Source organism: Drosophila albomicans, chromosome 2R (genome assembly GCF_009650485.2).
Source record: "Drosophila albomicans strain 15112-1751.03 chromosome 2R, ASM965048v2, whole genome shotgun sequence".
Lineage (NCBI taxonomy): Eukaryota > Metazoa > Arthropoda > Insecta > Diptera > Drosophilidae > Drosophila > Drosophila albomicans.
In genome coordinates this window covers 25086200-25110733 of record NC_047631.2, presented here as the reverse complement: position 1 = coordinate 25110733, position 24534 = coordinate 25086200, and the positions used below count along the sequence as shown (strand labels likewise).

General features: G+C 40.1%; 1 protein-coding gene and 1 long non-coding RNA gene across 6 annotated transcripts; one reads left to right on the top strand and one right to left on the bottom strand.

The window, feature by feature from the left end:
- On the bottom strand, window positions 1–23329 carry LOC117576254 (putative epidermal cell surface receptor). 5 transcript variants are annotated; one of them, XM_034260882.2, is made up of 10 exons: window positions 23147–23328; window positions 20996–21510; window positions 9321–10687; window positions 5075–5327; window positions 4225–4902; window positions 3927–4163; window positions 2422–3498; window positions 1058–2083; window positions 646–873; window positions 1–577 (listed from the first exon to the last, which is right to left on the bottom strand). In XM_034260882.2, the coding sequence occupies exons 2-10, from the start codon at window positions 21405–21407 to the stop codon at window positions 570–572; spliced, it is 5286 nt and encodes a 1761-aa protein (XP_034116773.1). In that variant the 5' UTR covers window positions 21408–21510; window positions 23147–23328; the 3' UTR covers window positions 1–569. The 5 variants fall into 5 exon arrangements, with proteins under 5 accessions (XP_034116773.1, XP_034116772.1, XP_034116775.1 ...); XM_034260881.2 differs by having other exon boundaries at window positions 23172–23328; XM_034260884.2 differs by having other exon boundaries at window positions 23186–23328.
- Window positions 14740–17182, top strand: LOC127566210 (uncharacterized). Its single transcript, XR_007955495.1, has 2 exons — window positions 14740–14956; window positions 17043–17182. It is a non-coding gene; the product is annotated as an uncharacterized LOC127566210 (long non-coding RNA).
- Window positions 23330–24534: the final 1205 nt, after the last annotated feature.

Below are 24534 nucleotides of genomic sequence, written 5' to 3'. Positions count from 1 at the left end.
TTTGTTTAATATTTTATTTATTCATAAGATTGCATATCTCTGTACGATTACAAGCTAATTTAAATATTTATGGACTGTTAATTGAAGAACTGCTGTTGTTCGTTCTTAAATTAAATGGTATGTATATATGTATATGTATGTGTAAAGCTAAAATTTACAAGTTAAACTAACTATGCATTTGTTTTTTGTAGAAATCGCTAGAAGAATTCCCCTGGCGAGGCCAATTGGAAGTTACTTGGACTTTATATTCAGTTGTCTCTTCTATCTCTCTATTTACACAAGTTACAATTGTTTAACGGGGGGTCAAAGAAACAATTACTATTTAGTTCAACTTTTTTTTTTGTTTTGTTTTAAGAATTCCTTAATCATTACATACAACATGGCGACCTTTTTGATTTTCTTTTTTAAAGTTTGGATATTTATCAGAATCCTGCGCCGGGGAATGGAAAATCCATATATTCTTTTCATAACTTTTACTGACACTGAGTTTTGTTTTTTAAATATTTACAAGAAACGTTGCTCTAAGCTAGTTTGGGAGTTTTGAGTAAGCTACCCATCAGTTCGGGCCGTTACAGATCTGCAAGTAGTTTAAAAATGGATTAATTAAAATATATTTCATAAGGATTTTTACAATTGTTTACTAACTCATTGTCTCCTGTTGTATCTCCACTTTATACGAGGGATTGTCGTAGGCCGCATCGCTTTTACGCGGTGGTGTGATGGATGCCGTCTGATGCACACGCCTTCTGGTGATGATGAGCAGCAAGGCCAGTGTGGACATTATCGCCAAGGCGGCAATCACAGACACAACCACAAGGGGACCATAATAATCGCCAACTGGTTGCTCAGAGACGCCAGCGGTGAGGAGTTTGCCTAGCATAAAAAGCACAGATTAGCATGGATAGAAATTAAATTTATTAAGAATGGAGAAGAGGAAATCTTGGTATACCCAGATTCTTAAAACTTAAGTAAATCCTTTCAAAAAATCGCAAGACTTGAAATGGCAACAATTCAACGTAAGGAATGAAGCTATAAAAATGAAACTTAATCAACTTACCCGTCTTGCCTGGCGTCGCTGGACCACCTGGTTTCGTAATGAAGTTAACCACATTGCTCTTCTTGGTATTGCCATTGGTCAGATACATCTCCAGCCACAGACGATACTTGGTGCCCGGTTTCAGATCCATAATTAACGTGCCCGTTGTGCTGTCCCGTTTGGCCACCTTGAAGACACTCGAATCCTCCTTGCCCAAATCGCTCTGGTAGATAGCACGATAGATGTGCACAAACTTGTCCTCTGGATATGGCACACCATTCCAGGAGATCTCCACACTCTGTGACTTCACCTTGGTGACATTCACGTTCACATCGAAGCCATAGACATCAACCTTGGGCGCTGTGCGCACCTTGATCATGTGTCCAGCGCGTAATTCGGCGCCATGACCAGCAAATGGAATGTAATACAAGCCAATCTCGTAGCCTGTATCCGGTTGCAGATTCTGTATGGTGTAGCTGGTGAGTGTGCGATGTATCAGCGGTGAAGAAGAGTAAATCATGCCCGTGAGTTCCTTGTAACGCAATTGGACGCCATCCACATATTCCATTTGCTCATCGCTCAACTTCTTCCAGGTGAGTTGCAGCCAAGAGGCATTTGTCTCAATGACATTCAACTCAGGATCATCGACAGTCTTGAATATGTCCTGGAAATCGGGTCTGTAGTCAGAGATTTGTGGTGGCGGCGTAATCGTGCGTTCCGCTGGCATCTTGACTGTGTAAATGCTGCTCGTTGCCTGCGAATTGAGATCGCGCAGCAGCAGCGTCACCTTGACTTTGTACAACGTATTCGCTTCCAGATTGGACAAATCGAATTCCATTTGTGAAGTGGCAATCAGATCTTCGGGTGGAGCAAAAGTTTGCAGCTCCCAGGTGCGTGTATCATTGCTGGGTTTGTTGGTATAATGCAGCTCGACGCGTCCATGAAGATTCACATAGACCATGGGCACAGTGAAGACCATGCGAATGGTGTGTGGATCGATGGCGTCCAAGCTGTGCACCTCGATGTCCGACTGTAGATTGTTCAAGCCTGTGAAAGGAGGAAATTAACATAAATTGAGTTGTACTTGAAATATATTCTAAGAGGAAGTTTTAGTTGAAGCTGTTTCTAAAAAGCGCAAACAATGATAGGTGCATGTGCATGAATGTGTGTGTGTATAGGTGTGGGTAGGTTGCTGTGGCTGTGTTGGTGGTGTGTGTAAGTTGTTGTGGTCACAGTTAGTACAGTAAAAACCCTGTCGTTGTGTGTATTTTTCAGTATATCAGTGTCCACACGGCATGAGCGAAATAAACTGAGATTGAGATAGAGAGAGAAGTTGAAAGTGTTTCTCTAAGCTAAGCTACGAAGGTTTTGAGTGAGATCTGAACCTGCTTGCTGCTGGGTTGGTCGCTTCTCCGCGCCCTGGCTATGATGCAGGCTATGCTCGCTGGCTTGCGTGGAGAGCCCCGAGCTGGTGCTGGAGCTGGGTATAATGGTTGCCTGTTGCTGCGGAGTTTCACGCTGTGGTGGCTGCTGTAGTTGCTGAAGCTGCTGTTGGTGTTGCAGTTGTTGCTGCTGTTGTAGTTGCTGTTGCTGCTGTGCATGATGCAGTGGTGGTGGCACGCCCAGTCCAGGTATCAATGGATAACTCTCGTAGGTCACCGGCTGGCCATCAACTATGGCAATGCCATGTGGAGGCGGCGGCGGTGGCACGCCACTGTGCACAATGGGTACATAATGCGGTGGTCCAGGTCTCTGTTGTTGCTGCTGCTGTTGTTGCTGTGGTCCCGCTGCTGCTGCTCCAGCTGGCACGCTCTGTTGCAAATGCTGCAGTATCTGCTCGATTCTCACATGCGGTGGCAGATTGTGATTCTCTTTTTGGCCAGCTGCCTGCGACGCTGGATGTCCAGGATGTCCTGGGTGCTCGGCACCCAGAATGTTGAACAAATCCGATTGACTAGTGGGTGCTGGTGGCGGTTTGCCTTGTGGAATGCCATTGGGATTAATGTCGTAAGGTTCGTAGGGATTGTAAGCATCGTATGCCGGCTTGGCGGGATTGTAGAAGCCATAAGGACCGAGATGTTGCTGGTGTTGCTGCTGCTGCTGATAGTCGTTGTAGTGGCCGCCCAGCTGCAGTGGCACAAAGCCACCGCCTGGTGGCAATGGTGGACCATTGTTGACATCATCCTCTTGCTGATCCTCATGCACATCGTACTTGATGTCATTCTGTTGCTGTTGCTGTTGTTGGTGTTGTTGCTGTGCCTTCTTGTGCGGCTTCTCGTGTTTGTCAAAGAGTCCAGGACTCGATTTGGGCGGCTTGCCGTCTAGCGTGGGATAAAAGGCGCCCAACGTGGGCTTCTTCTCATAGTCAAGTTCCAAAGGTTTGCTAGTAGAAGTTGTTGTTGTTGTTGTGGTTGTTGTTGTCATGCTTGTTGCTGTCGCTGTCGAAGTTGTTGCTGTTGTTTCTGATAGCGGTTGCATGTTGAATGGTTTTTTTTTTTTTGATTATTTACAATGCATAGCGTGAATTATTGTTTTAGATGAGCGTTTGAAAATAAATAAATAATAAAGCAAAATAAAATCAGGGTCATAAAATATGTATAAAAACAAAAGTGAGAGTCACAAGTGAGAGAGAGAAAGAGAGAGAGAGAGAGAGAAAAAGAGAAAGATAGAGAGTAGGCAAGTTAAGTAGAAAAAGCTCAAAAATTTACAAAGTATGAAATCAAAAATGCTTTGAAAACATGCGAGAAATGCGAACGAATTGAATGAATGAATGCACTCATCAATGGAGTAAGTTTTCGAATAGATTTTGCCAATGGTTATGCATTCAAATGAAACGCTGACTTGATCATGCAGCAGTGAAATAAGGAATGCTGGAAGTTAAGTCACTCACCATTGGGTTGTGGAGCAATTGGATAAGGTTGTCGGGGATCATCGATGGGGTGAGCTTGAAGATCGGGAGTAAGTGAAACACAGTCCCAATGCTTGCAGCAATCGTCCTGTGGCATGTTCACCAAACGCGCCTGTTCCAAGGGGCAGGGCAGATCGGAAGGTGGCAGCGCCAAGACTGGTGGACAAGTGGGACGACACTCGACCTTGCCGCTCTCGCAGTAACAATGTTGTTCGCAGCCTGAAGTAAAGAGAGGAACTTATTAATATTGATTACTTTACATACTATAACAAACACTCACCCGTTAGATTGACAGGTATTTGTTGCCAGTTGTCAAATTGCATGCCTTGATAGGTGCAGGTGCCGTTGTCCACACAGCGCATGCTCTCCGGACAGCAATGTGGGGCCACTGGCTTAAAGTCCGCCGGCACCGGTTCCCAGCGTATGCAATGCGGGTTGAGCACATCGAGGCCAAAGGTGGAGGGACACTCGACCTTGGCACAGTGCACGCCCTGCTCATTGCAAATGCACAACTGATCGCAGCCATCTCGGAACTGCTGTCCCAGCTCATACTGTTCGCCCTTGAACTCACAGCTGGGCGTGGCACCGCCTGCATCACGTGCCTGCTGATCGAGGCCATAGCTGCGCTCCTGTTCACGTTCCTGTTCCTGCTCCTGATCCTGTTCCTCGCCAATGCTGTTGGGACCAGCCTGGAGCAGTGGGGCAAGTGGCGGCTGCTGTTCGTGATCATCAAGCGTGACATCACAGAGTTCTAACTGACAGCACACATCCTTGGGATCCTTGACATACACACACTTGTCGGCACGCGTGTGATTGCGCTCGGGACAACGTGGCCGACAGTTCATGATGCCGCCTTCGTCGCAGTGGCAAATCTGCTCGCAGCCAATCTCTTTGCGTTCACGGAACTTGTAGACGCCGCCTTGATAGTGGCAATCATTTCGTGGCTTGGGCGTGCTCTCTGAGCAGTGGCAATGTATGTACAAATGAGTGAGTTTGTGGTTTGTGTGATGATTATGGAATGCACAGAAAACACATGAGATTAAAGCATGTACCAAAGACTACAAACAAATGTGGACAACTACGACATTGAGTGGCTAAGCTAGCCAAAAAGAAATGCAACTTTCTCTCACCTTCGTTCTGCTCAACAGCTGTCTGGTTAATGTCCGAAGCGGTCACAATCGGAGCCAGCATCGGTGGCTCATCGCATTCCATCGTCCTACAGCATTCGTCCTCCTCCACGATGCGCTCGTGGCAATGAGGATTAGCCATAGTGCGTTGACTGCCTCGTGGATAGGTGGCACCTTTGCAACGTGGCTCACAGATCCATTCGCCACGGTTGCAGGTGCAACGCTCATCGCAATCCCGTTCCATGCTCTCGCCGTGCTAAATGGAAAGACATTTAATTAACAAGTTAAAAGTTGTCGTCTACTTTATAATTATAATCCAATGCATGAGTAAGCGCTTACGTAAAGCTGAGGTTGGAAGCGTGAAACAATTGTTAAACTGTGACATGTGTATAAATTTAGTTTGTGTGACTAAATCGTTTGACAAATTTAATCTCAAATTCTAAGAAACTACGCTGCGAGTTTCAGCGAAAATTAATGGCAAAATAAGAAGAGAACTTTTAGAGTTGTGATGGAGGTTGAAACTGAGAAGTTGTCTAAACATTTAAGGAATGTTTTCTTCACACATTCAATATATTTCTTTACTCTATTCCTAATTAATCTGACTGCTTATAAAATCAATCATAGTTCCAAATAAGTGATGATATTCTTTATAAGACGCATGTCAAATGGAAGCTTGAATTGAAGGAAACAAGTAATGCCAAAAAGACGAGAGCTTTGAACAGAGCAAATTATATTGAAAATAAGAAATATTTGAACAATTTTGCCTTTACTCATTCACCCTCTTTCTTTGCTCTCTTTCTTACTATTCCTTCCGTTAATGAACTCAACACTCACTCAAAAAAAGGAGTGTACTTCTAATATTGTAGCACAGGTTGAAAGTGAGAACTTGTCTAAATAGTTAAACCATTTTTTTCTTGCTTTTTTTACTCTCTTTCACTCGTTTATTATTCTTTCCGTTTATTAACTCAACTCGTTTTTATTCACCTTCAGCATAACTGCAAATAACTGAGGGAATTCTAAATACCTTTTTCCGAAAGTATTTTCTTTACCTCATTTTTCAAGTGTACTTCCACACTTTCGTACATAAACTAAATGATAAATTTGTAGCATTAATTGGGCAGAAACGAGTGCCACTTTATATTATTGTTAGATAGCTTTCCCTTGTATGTGTGTGTGTGTGTGTGTGCGACTCGACAATAATCATTGCCTTAGAATTGTGACCCAATTGACAAGTAATGACAATAGATTCGGTATGTGCTCGTTTTTAGTGTTTGCAAATGGCATTTGCTACCAAATGGCAAAATGTTTTTACGATGTGAAAGGCGTGCCAAGTGATGTCTCTGGACAAATTGCGTCAATTTGCACAGACAAACTCATCAATCATTTGATCGTTTTGCTGTAGAAAATTGGCAAACATTTCCTGCTCCGAATCGTTGAAGTTGGAGTAGAAGTCGAAGTCTGACTGCATCAATAGCCAAATATGTCATGAGTGCTGCTTAAACTGGCTTATGAACGTCCCACACTGAGATTGCGATTATTAACGCACTGAGATTCAAATCAAGTTCGTCGCTTAAGTCTTTTGTTTTCCCATTCTAGTCTTTTGTTCTTTATAATTTTTAATTAAAAGTTTCGCGTAGGCCATGAATGTACTCTCAGAACATTTAATATGCATGTTAAATGATTACGCTCGCAAAGTGAGCTCATACGTGAGATTTTTCACGCCCTTTTTCATATTTATTTTTAATGAACCACTCGCTGGGGTGTTTATTCCCAGCGCGCTGTTAAAATATTTCTTGGGAACTCTAAACTGAAAAGCCCTAACAGTCCATAAAGCTTCGACTATGACCAGTATGAAATCTGACGCCAGAGTAAGCACTCAAAGTGGCACACTAAACTATATTATATATAAAAGAGCTGGTCCAGTAAAGTGTGTTGAATATTTGCAGGCACTGTAAAATGTATTTGTGGCATGCGGCTTGGCATGTTGCACGTGTCCGTTGTGCCGATCGATCGGTATTTATAAAAAAAAATAAATATATATACACAAGCATGGGGGAGCGCGCTGCACGAACAAAAACAAAAGCAAAAACAACAACAGCTATTCATTAAAAGTGAAAGCAAAAATTATTTCATATCGAGACGAAGCGTGCCGCAAGCTCGATTATGAAAAGTACAACGAAAACAATGTTAAGCATTTAATAAAAAAAAGCTATATAAGAAAAGGAGTAAAAAACTGTAATAACTAAATTGAATTATCGGCGCATTGTAAAATGCTCTAAATAAGCGTATAAATGACGAACAAAAAATGTATTCAAATAATGTGGCAAAATTTTGTTATTAAAACATGGCCAACAACTGATATCTAACAAAATATATCAAAATAATGTGGCAAACTTTTGACTAATATCATCTCGGTCTTGTGCCCTTTTGATTCACTCTCAAATGATGCCCAAATAACAGTCAATTAAAAATGTATTAGGCGCATAAAGCTATAGGAATTAATTTTGTGGAGATTTATCTAACTTCATTAGCGGCTCTTACAAATGGCATTACACATGCAGCAGACCCCAAAATAAATTGTTTAGAGTAGCGGCAACAGAAAACCCAAGTGGCCATTTAATTAAAACAAAATCAACACCGAAGGCAGCCACTCAAAGCAATCGCTGGCAGCAACAGCAGCAGCAACAGCAACAGCTAATGCAACTGCAACAACAACAAAATGGAAAAAAAGCCAACTGAATGGGTTGGTCAGTAGTGGCAGCCCAAAGGCGTTGCTGTGGCTGCTTGGACTGTGCTTGGACTGTGCTTGGACTGCAGCTCCATTGGCGAGTAATGTACGTGACTCGCCACAATGTTGCTTTGCTTATGGCACGGGTGCAATGTCTGATGAACACGTCACACTCGAGCAGACAAACAGACAGACAGAGAGGCGTGTAGCAATTTATGGAAATTAGACGCTGACGTTAATTAGATGATAGATAAAAAATAAGGCATAAGGCCCATTGCGTTGATTCTAACAGTGGCTATGGCGAAGACAGTCAAAGAGATTGACACATTTTGCTAGAGATTGAGGCTGGGCCGAAGCGGAGATTAAGCGACTGCAATGGCAGCAATAATGGCAAACAAACGCGTCAGCGACAACATCAATCACGGCCCAGCAAATTGCTGGCATTTTTAAGGCGCGCAAATATTTGCATAATTGCTGCTTGCCCAAGCAACAACAATCAACCGCGAATAAGAAGTGAAAAATACAGACAGACAACCAGGGAAATGTGCACCAAAAATATTTTTTTGGCGTGCAAAAAGCAGCTGCGACAAAACTGCTTGTTGACCGGTTTCTTTTCGTTTTTTTTCGTTTTATGAGTGGCCCGAAACTTGTTGGCCATTATGCAATCAAGTGACGACAAGCCAAATTGCAGTTGCGTGCCATGCCAGGAAGTGCAACAAGAGTCTGCCCCCAAAACGGGGGCGGTTATGCGCAAAAAGAGTGTGCAAATAAAATCATCTGGGGGAGGCGACAACTCAAGGTGGGTTTTTGGGTGTGATTGCTTGATGTGTTGGAGACGAGATTGCTGAGATTTCGCTTCAAGTTGCATTCGTAGTGGTTTTTATAAGTGTATTATAACTTTGTGACCGCAGGAAATGTATGTAAGAGGCAGAAGTAGGCATCTTCGAACCCAAAAACTATATATAATATTATATATTCTTCAAAAGCCGAGACGATATAGCCATGTCCATCATACATCTGCCTGTCTGTACGTCTTATATTAAATCGCAGAGACTATAATAGATATATCTATAATTTTTCGACAGCACTTGTTATGTTTGTAAGCAGATCATATTTGTTTCAAATTATTGCCACACATCGACTAAAATCTAATAACAAGCATAATTTTGAATCTAAAGTGATTTTTGGTACATATGAAAATTTGGTTTCGATCAGATAAAAATTCTAGAAGTTATATATGAAATACTTTTGTATAAGCAAAAACGCCTACTACCTGCGGCTTTTAAGTTGCCTTCCCTGACAATCTGGTATATTTTGATCTCTATAGTATATTTTGAATGAAGTATTATATCGATATACCAAATATAGGCTTGGGTATATTAATTTGATATGTTATTAAATTAATACCGCACTATTTTGCTTTTATTCAAAATTGTAAGCTAGTATCCCACAGTCGAGCTCAGTTGATTGAAGCTTTCTTACTTGTTTCTCTGCAACTTTATTACTAGTATTTCTACGCACCTTGTAGCTCTTGTTGTCTGCCAAACATTCACGCTGCATTGTATCCCCGCTGGCTGTAATTTCCACAATTTTCGGCACTTCCGTTTCGGGTTGTGCTGTTGTCGTAGACGTTGTAGTTGTCGTTGTCGCTGCTGTGGTTGTTGTAATTATCTCAGTGCGTTCATCGTCCATGCTGACATCGCTGAGATCCATTAGCGCCTGATGATGCAGGCTAGCATTGTGACGGAAGAGCAACTCCGCGTCCTCATCGCTGTTGCCCGCTGAGCGACCCTCACCGGCAAAGGCAACAAATGGCGAATCGGTTGCTGCAGCCTCAGTTGTTGTGGTTGTTGCTGCTGTGGTTGTTGTTGTTGTGCTGGAGCTAGAGCTGTGGCTGAGTTCGTCCTCGATTGGGTGCAGCACATGCTGTCCTTCAACAATGTTAATCACTTCGCTCTGCGGCAACACTGTGGTGGCCTCTGCCTTTGACTCCAACTCTGTGGCAATCTCGGTTGCCGTTTCGGTTTGTGGCTGCATTTCGGGCTCATTCATATGCATGGCGCGTGCTCGCGATGTTGTTGTTGTTGTCGTCGATGTCGTCTCAGTAACTGACTGCGTTGACGGCGTTGCCTTGTTCTCCTGGCTGACAATAATGCCAGCACTCGCTTCGGTTGTTGTTGTTGTTGTTGTCGCTGCTGCAGCTGCAGCTGGTTCGCCCTCCTCGGTGCTGCTCGACAGCATTTGATAATCTTCGTGCTCGGCCAGGCGATCATGATTCTCGGACAGTATATGCACATGATAGGGATCTTCTGACTCACTTGTTGCTGTCGCTGTTGCAGTTGTTGTCGTTCCCGGTGCCTCTGTCGTCGTTGTCGTCGTCGTCGTCGTTGACGATGTTGTTGTTGTTGTTGTTATTGCTGCCAACTTGTTACCATCACTTTCATTCTCATTGGCATTGGACTCATTCTCCTCACTGTTGCTGGCCGTTATGAGCGTTGCCGGATGTCGAAAATTATTCAAATCTTTGGCATCATCATCGCTCTCATTCGATATTTGATTCAACAACTCCTGCTCGCCCTCCAGCTGCTTTTGCTCCTCACGTTGCTGCTCGGTGGTCGCATCGCCGCCCACATTCTCCGCATGCTCATCGCGCAGCGGAATGTGCTGAATGTGCGTCTGATCTGCCTCCGTGTGATGAAAGATTGCGGGCTCTTCGGAAGCTGAGTTCTCAAAACGTGGTGTTGTTGTCGGCTCAGTGGAAGTAATCGGCTCAATACTTGTCGAACGCACTGTTGTTTCCTCCTGCAGTTGAAGGCTGCCAACGATGCTGCTGCGGACGCTGCTGCTGCTGCTGCTTTCGATGGCTGCAGCTGGCAGTGTTGTAATTTCTGTAAGAAAATAAGATATAAATCGAATTATTGTAGAGGTATGAAAGTGGCAACTGAAAAGGAATATGAATGCAAGTATGAAGTAAACAAAGTAAAATATAAATTCCAGAATGAAAATTTAGTTTTAAGTTTATAATATTGATGCATAATTAGAAGAAGAATGTAAATACAAGTATGAAGTAAACTAACTAATTAAAATTCGATAATGAAAATTTACTTTTACTCTTCTAATATAACAAAGAATATAATCTAATCAAATTTCAAATTTTCTAATGAAAATCTACTCTTATGTTCTTAATATATAAGTAAGCTAAACAGACTATTTAAAATAATTTGCCTGCAGCAAAGATACAATTTCTTACTAAAGGTACTACAAAAAGGGTCCTCAACAAAGTGTGCAATTATTTTTTGTTGCTTCAGCTGCTTCGTGTTCCCCCTTTGCAAGCTATATCCGCTTCCGTTTGTGCTCTTATTACTAGGCATCAATACTTATGAATATTCAACACAAGCATGTGTGTGTGTAGAAGATTCATGATATTCATTTATTAATTTGCAATCAATTAACACCACACCTACAGTTAGAATTCTTTTGACACGGGGTAAACAAACTTTAAGCCTATTTTCCTCAGTTCGTCTATTCGTCTATTCTCTTAAGCTGGCCCACATTTACGGTACACAAGAATCTTTTGCGCAATTCTAGCGGAAACCGTTGTGAAAAAGCGCAAAACGCAAAAGAAAAGATAAACTATTCGTATTGGAAATATCTCACGCGTCCCATCATCATCGCCGTCATCATCATTGGCAGCATCGTTTGCAGCACACTACACGTAATTTTCAGTTCTTGAGTTTTTTTTTTTTTTTTGGCTGTACACCGCAGAAAACACCTCAGACGCAGCAGCAGTCGAGGCAGCATCAGTTCTTGAGAATCAGCCAAGGTATTCATTAAGCTGCGACTTCAACTGCGTCGCTGGCTGAATCATCCGCCATTCTTGGAAGCATATAGAAGCTGGACAATTGAAGGGATGGCGCAGCGGGTTGGAAGACGAAAAAATATATCAGACAGCCGCATCTTCTCTGATATTGTTTTCGTCTTGTGATTCGTCTTTGGATCTTTTCGGGGCTGTGCTTTAACGCGCTTATGAAAGAACCGAAGAAGGCAGCAAAGTTGTTATTCTTCTTGGATTTTGATTCTTCTCCGTTCCTTCGCTCTTATATAATTAAATTTGTTTTCGGGCATAGTTACGGGGCTCAAAAGAGCAAAAGCTCATGTCATAAATAAATGATGACTTTAGTGGACGTTCTTCAACATGGCAACAACAATGAGACACTTGACTTACTATTGGTACAGTGGGTCTCAAAAGATATCAAACTTGGAATTGAACTCTCAAATTCCTGCACTTGAAGACAAACAGAAGCTAAGAAGACATTAAGTCACTAATTACAGCAATTAGTGTCTGTGTAATTAGGATTAGTAAACAAATCAATTAACTGCTTTTCTCCCTCTCTGTATGTAATTGCTTAAGCAAATAGATTCCCACGTGAAAACAGCTGAGAATAGACAAATTTTTGGTTCTTAAGATTGTGTCTTCTACTCTGACATAAGTTATTTGAAACTTGATTCGCTGGTCTGTAAGATTCAGCTTTAAAAAAGACTGCTTTAATCTGCTTAATCTATTAATATTCATTAGAACTTGACACAATATGCTTGAAGGTTTCTACGTTTAATTGCGTTAATTGCTTGATACTATTGTATTTATTGTTATTCTTATATAATTGATTATTTGTCCAATTCATTTATGGTAAAAAACTGGTTTCTAGGTGAACAATTTTTTTTCCCCCCACAGCCCATTAATCTTGTCTAGCATTAAATTCAGTGAGAATGAGTGTTTCGCAAAATAAGAAATATAATTTCAGACTGCAAAGCTCTTTGCAATTTTCATTTAATTCCTGTAAAATGCTTTAAGTGCAGTTGCAAATATATTAACTCTACTTGGTTAAGTCGACCATTTAATTTCATATATAGATCCATAGTCTGCCAACTGATTCATGATGGCGCAAAAAAGCAAAACGGAAAAAAAAGAAAAGAAAAGGGAAAGAGGGAAACGCAAGAAAAACACCCGCAAGACAACTCTTGACGGGCGCTGCAAATGTTGCCCCATGGGGGCGAGTCGAGTGCCAGACGACGCAGACGACAACGAAGAAGATGGAGTTGCGAGTCAGAGTCGGAGTTGAAGTTGCAGTCTGGAGAGCTATGGGTTCAAGTGCGCCTAGGCATAGGGACTGACATGCATGCGTGGTAATAAGCATAAAGGCGGCACCGATCTCGTCCCCGCCAGGTCGCTGTTGTTGAGACTCAAGAGAGAGAGAGAAAAAAAAAAAAAAAAAAGAGTAAGACAGACAGACAGACGACAACGTTGTGGTCTGCATGCAATGGACGCCAATTTAGCGCTAAAAAATACTTGCATAGAAGAGAAAAGCAGAACTCCTGCACAGTTCGTTAGCCCAGAGCCAGACGACGACGTCGACGTCGACGACGATGGCTCGTAAAAGACGCGACTCTTTCAGCTCTATCAAAAGTGAGTCTGTGTTTGTGTGTGTGTGTTTTATGCTTAAGTTGCAGTCGTTGCTTTTATTGTTGCTCTTACTGAGACTGAGAGTGCAGAGTGGGAAAAGGGATGAGGGAGGAGGTCAGAACTTGTGCAAGGGTTACTGACTTGAACCTTGAATTTCAGTTCGTTATGCTGCCTGCAGCAGTTGTTTTTGCTGCAGTTTGCTGTTGCTGTTGCCTATTGTCACGGTTTGCCGTTTATAATAGTCGCTGCAGTGCAGTGTTCTTTTGCCAGCAGCTCTCCTTTTGTTTTGTCCATTTGTGTGCGCTGCACAATTTGTCTTTTACTGTCATTGATTTTCATTTTTCACTCGCCACTCGTTAAGCCAGTAGTATTTTCTTTAGTATATTTTTGTTGTTGTATATACCAATATACCAAATGCTTTGTTGTTGCGCTTTTGGTGGTCGTCTTTCCCCCGTTTCGTTTTGTTGTGTTGTTCTGTGGCCGTTATGCAAGTTCGTTTTTTATTCCAATTGTTGCATACAAAAGACTCAGGCAACGAACTTGACTCGTTCTGTCGGCCCATGTCAAAATGGTTTTTCTTCAGTCTTGTTTATGACGTGCATAGCTAAGCTGGTTCAGTCAGCCGCCGCTTGATTATGATATATGACAATGCTCCCTTCTATCTGCATAACTATTATATGTATTACGCCCACAACAAAGCGGCAACAATAACTAACTCAAACACCAACATGGCAGCAACTACTTGAAAAGGGAATAGCAATGGCAAAAGAGCACAAGTTATGCAGAAATGCAAAAGCGTTGCCGGTAGTTGAAACTCATTTGCGGTTTTTTCAATTCGCCGCACGTTTTGCGGCTCCTCTAAGCAAACAGACGGCAAATCGAATGCAATGGAGTTGGTCAGGGGTCTCCTTCTTCTTCTCCTTCACATACAAATGATGTGCTTAGAATTGACAAGACGTTGGCAGTAACACAACCGGATGTCTTGCTCAGAAGGCAAACAAGACAGGCAGCTACAGTAGTTGACCGCTAAACGGAACTCTGCCTATTTGAATATTTCAAGTACCCAATTAAAATTGACTTTATTTGAAATGAAACTGTAAATCCTAAATGGAAATTTAGCTTTGATTTGCTACGAATTTTGAGTTGGCAATTACTTAAGCCAAGTCCTCAGACAAAGGAAAGCAGCTTCGGTTTGCTGTGTCAACAATGTCAACGCAGCCAACCGGAAGCGCTTCACACACTTCCCACTTGCTAATCATAATGAGCACTGCATAATGACCATTAACATCAGTCCACTCACCGTGCAGCGCTTCGATGTGGGCCTGGCAATACAAAGTGTCAACAAAATGGGAGACCGACAGTCAAATATAAATTTACATTTGCTTGGATTTTTGTGGTTTTTGTTTTGGTTAATGTAACGGTCATGCGTCTAAGCATTTGTGTATTTGTTTATTTGTGTGTGTGTCACGTATCCCACAAACTCACAAGCGAAACACCACAAAAATCAGTTGATGTGCCTACTTGAGTTGTTGTTGTTGTTGATCCGGTTTCGAGTTTGATTTGTACAAAACTTCAAAATGTAAAAAAAAATTATAAACAAATCCGAATGGTTATTACGCAATTGGTGACGCGTCGCATACATTTGGAAAGCTGAACAGAGTTTTTTATTTTGTTTTTTGGACATACGAATATCCAAGTGAGTTTCGAGTATATTCATATTTTTGGCAGCGTGTTAATGGAACTTTATAATTAATGCCAAAAGTTTGGCTACTCTGTTCATTATCCACACATATCTATGTTTTATTATTATTATTATGATTTGCTCATGAAAATTGCGTTGTCGACGTCGAGGATGAGTGAGAGATGAGCGAAAGGGAAATGCTCATGAGGATGACAATGCAGGTTGTTATTGTTGTTATTGTTTTTGTGTAGTATGTTAATTTGTGAAACCGAGTGTTAAAACTGCTTTTCAAATGGGAGTGAAGGTTGTTTGTTGTGCGAACACAGATTTGCAGATAATAATCATTATCTAGTGTGACGATGATACGATTACAGACAGATACGAACATTTTGAAAGTAAATTTGACATAATAAACAGATTAAGTGGATTGAGCTTGAAGCGAAATTCAAAATTGATTTATTTGTATTGCAAATTTTATAAGCTAGCATATTAAAAAGAGAAACATTTACAGTAACACTGCAATTGAGGTCATTTATATTTGATATTCCCTAAGAGTCACAGTTACTAAAGACCAAGATTGATAGTACTTACTAACTGCTGCTTTGGCATTTTATCTGCCTTTCTATCTCGCTGCCAGCTAATGACTAGAAATGTGGCTAGCAGACTGAAAGAAATGTCTAGCGATAGGCAAACAGACATTAGAAAAGACCCCACAATAACAACAATAGCAACAACGGGCAAGAAGTTAAGGAAATACAGACAGGCAGTTTGACTAGCTGGTTAGCTATAAAACAAAACAATTTTCCACTATAAAAGGCAGCGTGTAAAGCAGCATTTGACCTTTTCAAGTGCTCAACTTTGAAAGTTCATGTGCCCGAGCGGGCTAATGAAAAATGCAGCTTCAACATTGGAATGCGAGCAGAGGGGAACCGAGGGCGGGAACGGGGAGAGACAGCACATCTAATGCTAAAGCAAGAAAACAAAACACGTTTCAACGCGTGTCATCGTCCATCGAGGAGGCCAAGACAAAGACCCCAGCATCAGCATCAACAACAGCGGCAAAAAAATATTATACTTATGTATATGACTAAACAGAAATGCCACTTAACTCTATACAATTGATAGCTGTACTTGTTGTATGTAGCTGTTGTAAGTATCTAAGCTGTAGTTGTAGCTGTAGCTGTGTATCTGCGTATATTGTATCTCAATGCAATGACACCACGCTTTTCATTTTGCGGCCTGGCCAAGTGAATGCTCCAAAAGTTTTGCCTGCGGCCGCCGGCCATGAAATCGACTTGCAATTGCTTTTTCGAATTGGAGCTGCAAGTGTTTCACACATATTTGTATCTGTGATTGTCGGTGGTTGTCGTTTGCTACTAACTGCGTTAGTGTGTCGGCCAGAAGGTCAATTGAATGGCTGGCACAAGCCAGCTAAATGAGATTACTAACATGGCACACACAACAATTACAAGTTGTATTTACTACGCTCAATCAACGAGACGGTCACAAGAAGTTGCTTAAATTGGAAGCTGGAATACAGAAATTATAAATAAGTACTAGCATAGCTAAATGAATTATCTAATCATAATAAATAATTATTAGCATAACAATAGCATACTTCTTATGCTTATGTAAACTAGTTTATATTCTATTTTGCTCCAACTTTATATAATTTCCAACGATTTATTCAAATTATTATGCATGCAAGTCAGACCACTTTTTTTTTTGCTTTGCTTCTTTTCCTCTTTGTTTCTTTCTCTCAAGTATTTACTTCCTGGCAGCGTTCTGTACACCGTTCAATGACACAGTTAATTACCCAAACACCCCAGTAACACATACACAGAAACACAATCTTTATACACACACACATACACAGCATAGTTGTAATTAAATTGCATTAATTAGAGTCGACTTTTGAGCCACATTTTTCCCAACGCAAAGAAAATTACTAAATGGAGCTAAAAGAGTTTGACTTGAAGATCTATTCATTCTATATATTGTATAACTTATATATTTTCTCAGAAAAATAAAATTACTAAATGGAGCTAAAAGAGTACGACTTGCAATTAAACTATATATTGTATAATTTATATATTTATAGCGTATTCAAAACGGTAGAAAAAAAGAAATTACTAAATGGAGTTCGACTTGATGATACCCATAGTAATAATTCAAGAAGCACATGAATGCAAAATGTTTGATTGCAAGTTAATTAGTATTAAATCGCTAGTTAAGCAAAAACTAGACATAATTATCTTGACTATTTTATTGAACTGTATTCGCTTGCGAATGTTTGTTGGACTTGCGCCCCTGACACAAATACCAGAGAAGCTCGTTACCCGGCCAGGTTTTCACTTGGCATTTGTTAGCAATTGATGTCATCGGGGTTTGAAGACAAGCCAACCAGTTGTTCTATTGCGCGATGCAGGCAATAAATTTTTTACCAAACGGAGAAAGCAGACAGTTGCATTTTTGTTTTTTTTAGGGGGATGGGAAGCAAAACACAAAAGTTCAAAGACCAGAGTTTTATGGATGGACTCGTGTAATTTTGACACTTAAGTTCGAAAATCCATGCAGTCACATTTTATGGGCGAAATGTTAATTGTTAACTGCAAAGAGCTGTCTACACTTTCACGCGTCCATTTGAGCCGCAGGCTGTGTAAGCGAGCTCGCACCATCAAGTGTCAATGTACATAGGGGATTTTTTAGCAACAACAAACAAGCTGCAATTAACAGCATTTTGTTGTTGTTGTTGTTGCTCCCCACTCACAACAATTTTTCACTGATTTTTTGTTGTGACTCTATTTTTTTTTGTTTCTTGCTGTTGTTGAAAAGTTTTTTAAGCTACTTTTACTTATCGGTTCATTATAACGGACGCTCAATTTTGCCAGCTAATCGTGCATGAACCCCAAGCGAAAGGTAAGCCAGACGAAAATGACAACAACAATCACATATGTATATATTTTTATGTTATTTATATTCGCACGCATTGCCACACCCAGCATAATAAATACTTTTCATTTTTCGTATGTTTCTCACACACAACTTTATCCTTGAAAACAAATATAGAAGAAAACAGAAACTGAAAGAAAAAAACAAATGACTTAGGGCACAAACTTGTTTGCCTGCCTTTTTCTGTAGAATTTCTAAAAGCAAGATGAAGCAGCAAATAAATATAAACAACCGAGAAACGAAAGACTTGAACAATAAACTTGAGGACATTTATAAGTTACTTTTGTGTGTGAGAAAAAATATTGAATTTTATGTTATTTGCTGTCGGTACAGTTTGGTTTCTGTTTTTTTGTTTTTTTGGTAATTGTTGATTTCACAGAGGTCAAAATACAATTTCCGTTCAATCTTCACGACATCGTGCAGCGAATATGCAAATTTCCAAGTGCGTTGATTGGAAATAACAACAACAATAACAGCAGCAGCAACAATCAACATAATAACAACAAATCATTGAATGCAATCTTTTGTCTACCCGCGATTTTAATTTATAAAATTTACAGGCTTTCCTTGAAAGAAAGTGACCAAAAGCAAGCCACCAAAAACAAAAACAACAAAAACAAAGATGATGATGAGCTCTGGCCGGTAATTGAGGTCGTTACTTGCCTTTATCGTTCGGTTTTTGTTTCTGTTATTAAATTTAATATTTCGTGATGTGTATTATTGTGCAAGCAAACGCCATTGGGCAAAATATATATGCTTAATATATACATATATATAAAATATATAATAGACTTTTGGCAAACCATGGTGAAGTGCAGGCCCTGAATTGCATTTGAGCCACTTAATTGGATTTGTCAGTGCCTTCATATTACTTAACCACGACAAGGCCATCAATTAGCGCTCCATTTGCAGTTATTTTGGCCAAAAAATTGACTCAACACAAAATTAGCATAAATGATTTATGCACTCAACACAACTCAACTCTCTGGCAATTTTCCAGCTCATTAGCATGCTGCAATTTGTGTGCACTTGGCTTTGGCAACAAAACCCTAATTTGCAGCTCTCAATATATGTATTTAGCTCAGTTAGAAAACATAATTTGCTCAAGATATAAAATAGTAAATTTCAACTTTTTGCTATTTTATAATTGCCTTTTATTTCTCGAAAGAACTGCAGTTTGCAAAAATATTAAGACTAGAAACTAATTACAGCAATATTTCTATCGACTGGCAAGCAATTAAACTCATTTCAACTCTAGTTAATTGCAACGATCTGGTTTTTGTAGCTCGCTCTTGGGTCAACTTTAAAGGCTAATAAAAATACGACAAGTTGCTTTGAATTCCACCTATTTTTTCTATGTATATATTTTATGCACATTTCTACACTAAAGTTCGTTTAGTGACAGTTTAATGAATTACACAAACGATAACCGGCTGTTTCAATAGACAAGCAAACTAGTTTTGCAACTGTGAATAATTATAATATTTATGGCTCATTTGGATTGCATTCAAGGTGGCATTATGCCCACTTAATATTTAGTTAATCAATTGACCTAGGACAGACAGCTCCTCGAGTCTTTATAACTTTGTTTTTTTCTTGAAGTATTGTCTCATTAATTAACGCTCTTGCATGGGGGTTGAAATTTCAAATCGGCATTTAGGAGTTGCGTCAAAATTGCGTGAGTGTTTGTTGTTTTGCGTGGGTGTTTTGGCATCTGGATGATTTATGGATATTTTTTTACGCTGCCATCGAAGTTCAAGTTAATTTACTACATGACTATTTAATTGGCAATTGGCCCAGGCAACAACATTAAATGAAGTGGCACCCAAATCAAACAAATTACTTTAGCAAACATTTCTGACACAAATTTAAAAGGTGTAACGGTCTACAGCAAATCACGTAGGTGAGAGAAAAAATGATTCATCCGCATATTTTAAGCTTTGCCCAACCGCAAAAATCCCAAATATTTTCTACAATATTCTGTAGGGTTGATAATCTGTCTGCTTGACGACCAAACCCAGTTCGTTTTCTCAGTCTTTTGTGCTTTTAGTGCAGCTAACGATCGGTGTGGCCCCGTTTAATCGCATCATCAAGCGAGTGTTTTGAGGCAAAAGAGCACACAAACTATGATGATGTTTCAAACAATAAACAACGTGACACGTTTGATGTGCAACTGACATTAAACCGAAAATTACAACAAGCTAATTATAATAAGAAAAGAAAAAAAAACAAGTTACTATAGAGTCCACAGAGAATAAGGCAAGACAGTTAAACTGTTAACCCAATTAAAAATAGTTGATTGACTTAGATTTTCGATCAGTGACTGGAATAAAGGCCTTTCACTACAAGCCATGAAATTAGATCAAATCTAAACAAAAAAAAACCACCAAAGAAGAAGTACAAGTTGCTCCACTTGACTTCAATAAGAATATTTAAATAAAATCGAAAGGCAACTTTCAAGTTGCAAAAACGAAAAAAATGAAAAAACTGGTAACTGGTTGACTCTTTCGAACTGCAATAAATTGAATAATATTAACATACAAAAAATATATTATGAATGGAGTTCATAATGCGTAAGGTACAGCTTTGTTGCATGCTTCACTTGATAGAGAGAGAGAGACTTTCTTCATTTCACTTTGAAGCGCCGCATAATTAACGAAATAATTCAACAGGAAACTAATAAGAAATGCCAAACACACAGAGAAGTTCTCTGTGTATGATTAATCTAAAGAAAATGATGCAAACGAAAATATAAGAAAAATTTCTTTTACGTACGCTCCATTTAAGCGAAAAGAGTAATAATTATAGGGAAAAATGTTTTACGGATCGAACCGTAAAAGGGCGGTGGCGATAGCACACGACCGAAGAGTTGAATGAATCTGAACTGGGGCTGAAGCTGGTGCGGCGTTAATTGGTAACTCAAAGAACGATATTTGATTATGGTCGAAGAGAGCTGACAGAGTGCCCGAGAGATAGATAGAGAGAGAGAGAGATTAAAGTGTCTGGAAAGCTTTCGAGACGCGAGCCTAGGCGACGTCTAACGTATCTATAATTTTCGTGCTTCGGCTCTGGTATTTTTTTTTTTGCTTTTTTTTAACTCACCAGCTTCGCTTGTGTTCAATCTGCTGGGCTCCAAAGTCGTTGAACTATCCAACATGTTGGCAGCCGCAGTCGAAGTCGAAGTCGAAGTCGATTCGCTGCTTTGTTCTACGCCAATTGTTGTTGCTGCTGCCTGTGTTGTTGTTGTCGGTGCTGATGTTGTTGTGGTTGTTGTTGTTGTTTTAGAAGAATCAGCAGCAGCAGCAGCAGCAGCAACGGTCTCGGTTGTTGTATCCAACGCTGGCATCGTGGTGCTGGGAATGACTGCAGCATCATCCTCGCCTGCAGGCGCAGACGCCGCGCGCTCAATTTGAATGCCAAGCAGCAATAATCCGCAGAGACTTGCCACAAAGAGTCTCCTCCGCAAGATCGACGCCGAATCGCTCGGAGCTCTTTTTTTTCTACACGCTTGCATTTTGAAGTTTTTCTTTAATGTTTTTTTCTTTATTTTATATTTTTTGGTAAGTTTCTCTCTCACAACTTATGCACTTGTTGTTAATTTGAAAATAATCGAACAACTATAACAAAAAAGATTAAGTTTAGCAAAGATTTATTAAAGATTTTGTAACCACATTATTATCTAACTCAAACACTTTGGTGTTCATAAATTACGTGTTTCCTTTCGTTTCGTTTCGTTTCGTTTTGTTAATATTTCAATTTAAACGCGCTTTTGTTAAATGTCGTTGATTTGATTTTTTTGCACGATTTGTGATTGTTTTCTTTTTTTTGCTGTTTTGTTTGACATTTGCTCGCATTTGGAGTGTGTGATTTTGGGTACTTTCGTAGCGGTTATTTGTCATTTACTATTTGGTAATCCCTAAATGTTGTCATTTCCGTTGAAAGTTTTTGGCTAAAGCAATCGTGTGTTGAATTGTTGTTCAAATACGCTCGAAAATGTGTTTCAATAATGGAAAATTTATGCGGAGATTTTCTCCCAGCGAACAAGTTCGTTTCCTCAGTCTTTTGTTTGCCTGTCAAATAAAACCCAAAAAAAAAAGACTAGAAACCACTTATCTGTGTCAAGGCTCAAATTTTATTACACTATTTAACATGCAAACACTAAAAATTTAAATGTTGCCAAAAAAAAAAACATTTCTTTAGGAGTTTGGCGACAAGTTCGCTTCTTAAGTCTTTTGTTTGTTTGCCAAATTCTAACTAAAATTAAAACGCGAGACGGCCTTCATTTGCACACATTAGCTGGTGTACATATATTTTTGTATTTTAAGTGAACTCAAATAAAATGTTAGCATTGCTCAACTCTTTTCCTCTTCAGCGAACTATTTCGTGGCATTCTTTGCTTGGCCCTAAAACAGCAACAACAAAAAACCAGAGTTAAGTGGGAAAGAAATATGCAAGAAACTCAAAGCGCATGCAATTCGCAAATAATGCAATAGTACGAACAACAACAACAAGAAACACCTTAGATCCAAATTACAGCGGCATAAATATATATTTGAACCGGTTCCGAGGTTGCACTCGGAAAAACTAACAACTACAGCAACAGTAACAACAACAACTTGAAGCGGCTCTGTGGCATTATTTGCGGCAACTTTGGCCGACTGCGACTAACTAGAAAACCACAAATGCTATTGAAGCTGTTTGCAGTTGCAGTTGTGGTTGCTCTTGTTGTTGGCCAAGTTTCGGCATGCATATTATCTCGATAATTAGTTAGCCGGTTCATCTGTCACAACAATGCCGACAGAACTGTCACAGTTCGCACACTTCAATCGGCACTGTTTCTAATCAAATTAAGTATTATAATATGCTATGGCTTATGGTTTATTAACTAGTTTATTTTCTTGCACGAAATGATGTCATTGTAAAAGTTGCTATTTTTTAGTTTAAATGTTTGACATTTCACTCTCACTCCTTTTATGTAGAAATGGCAGCGGCAAAAAAGCAAACAAAACACACAAAAGAAAACATACGCGGAGAAAGAGAGCGAACGAGAGAGAGTACCAAAGGGAAGGAAGGCTGAAAACTTGTTTGTTTTTTTTGTAGTTTTGGTATTTTTAATGGAATTTTTCCTTTTTATTTTTTTTTTCTTGTATTTCGATACCTTGTTTCACTTAAGAGATATCTCTCAAAAGAAAATCAATCTCGAACTTTGCATAAATCCAATTCACTGTTCACTAAAAACACACACACACACACATTCACAGTTGGTTGAAGGTATTACGTTTTGCACTTAACCGATGCGCAAAGGTTTCCACAAAGTTGGCCAAGCGCACGGGCCACGTTTCTAGAGAAGTGTTTGCTTTGAACGACTGCGATTGCGTTTTGAGGTTTTGTCTAGCAACCGCTCCGGCTGAAGCACATCCACCAACTGAGCAGGCAACGCAACGACCGCAACTAGACTCTGAGCAAAGTTGACGACGATCTTTCGTCGTAATTGCAAACTCACCACAGCTCACCGCCACCGGCCACGTCGTTGCCTCGGCCAAGACTTTAATCACGAGACGAGACCCCAGCGACAGCGATGATAACTGGTTTGCAGTCAGAGTAGAGCTGTGTTTCGATTTCAGTTTCGACTGTGTTGAGTTTCGTCTAGAGCTCCGCAACAGCTGAGCAATTCAGAGTGCCGCAACAGGTGAGAGAGCGTTGGGCTTGACATAATCGTTGGAGTCGTGCTCTCGCATGCCTCAGGTGAGTAGACGTCTGTGTGCGTGTATGTGTGTGTGTGTGTGTGTATTTGTGTGGGTGTGTTGCTGCTGCTGCTGCCAGAAGTCGTTGGGTTTTTGAAATTCATCAAAAAGGAAGGCTGTTGCCTATGGAAATTTGGCAAGGCAACGACTTTTTGACAAGTCAACTCAACGAACTTCTTTGAACTGGCCAATGAAAGACTCAATCACAATCACAATCCCAATCCCACAATCACACACACTCCAGGTCTCAATGAAAAGACCAGCTGACAGTCATTACGCCCACAGCTATCAATTTCTTTAGTGTGATTTACAATTGAACCTCAACGAATGACTTTGGGGAATAAATATGAAAATAATATGTTGTTCTCCATTTATGACGACTGCACCCCAAATAAAAAAATATCGAAATTCTTGTAGATGCCATTTTTGAAATGCCAGCAAGGCAAGCAGATGAAGACGCGCCCAGAAACCGTCAACACACATCAATGGCACTGGATTATAATATCTTGGCTAATCTGGCTGATACGTCAAAGAAATTGTGACTCAATGAATACAAAAGACGTCAAAATTCATAAGACCTCAAGACGCGAAACTTGCCCCCACAAATATCACTCAAATGTGCAGCTCTGTCTGTTATTTGTTCGAGTTATTTGTTGTTACCGATTTTCTTACTTTGCTTATTGCTTATTTGTTGCTCGTTGTTGCACGTTGTGGTTGCAAATTTTAAATGCAAAAAATGCAGAAATGCGCTTTTGGCGTATTGCACAAACTTCTTTTTTTTTTGGCCAAGTGTGCGCCACAATGGCTTTGGTGGCAACCATTTCCATTTCCATTGTTCCATTGCTCTGTGTGGTTTCTCGCATTTGTTTTTGCTCTTTCAGTGTTTTTGTTTCTTCA

Bases quoted from the DNA above. Each gene is read 5' to 3' on its own strand.
- LOC117576254 (XM_034260882.2), bottom strand. From the start codon at position 21,407: ATGCAAGCGTGTAGAAAAAAAAGAGCTCCGAGCGATTCGGCGTCGATC. The intron at 5,328-9,320 runs GTGCGTAGAAAT...CTTTCCATTTAG, and splicing joins CAGACAACAAGAGCTACAAG to CACGGCGAGAGCATGGAACG. The intron at 4,903-5,074 runs GTGAGAGAAAGT...GCCACTGCTCAG, and splicing joins AGCTGTTGAGCAGAACGAAG to AGAGCACGCCCAAGCCACGA.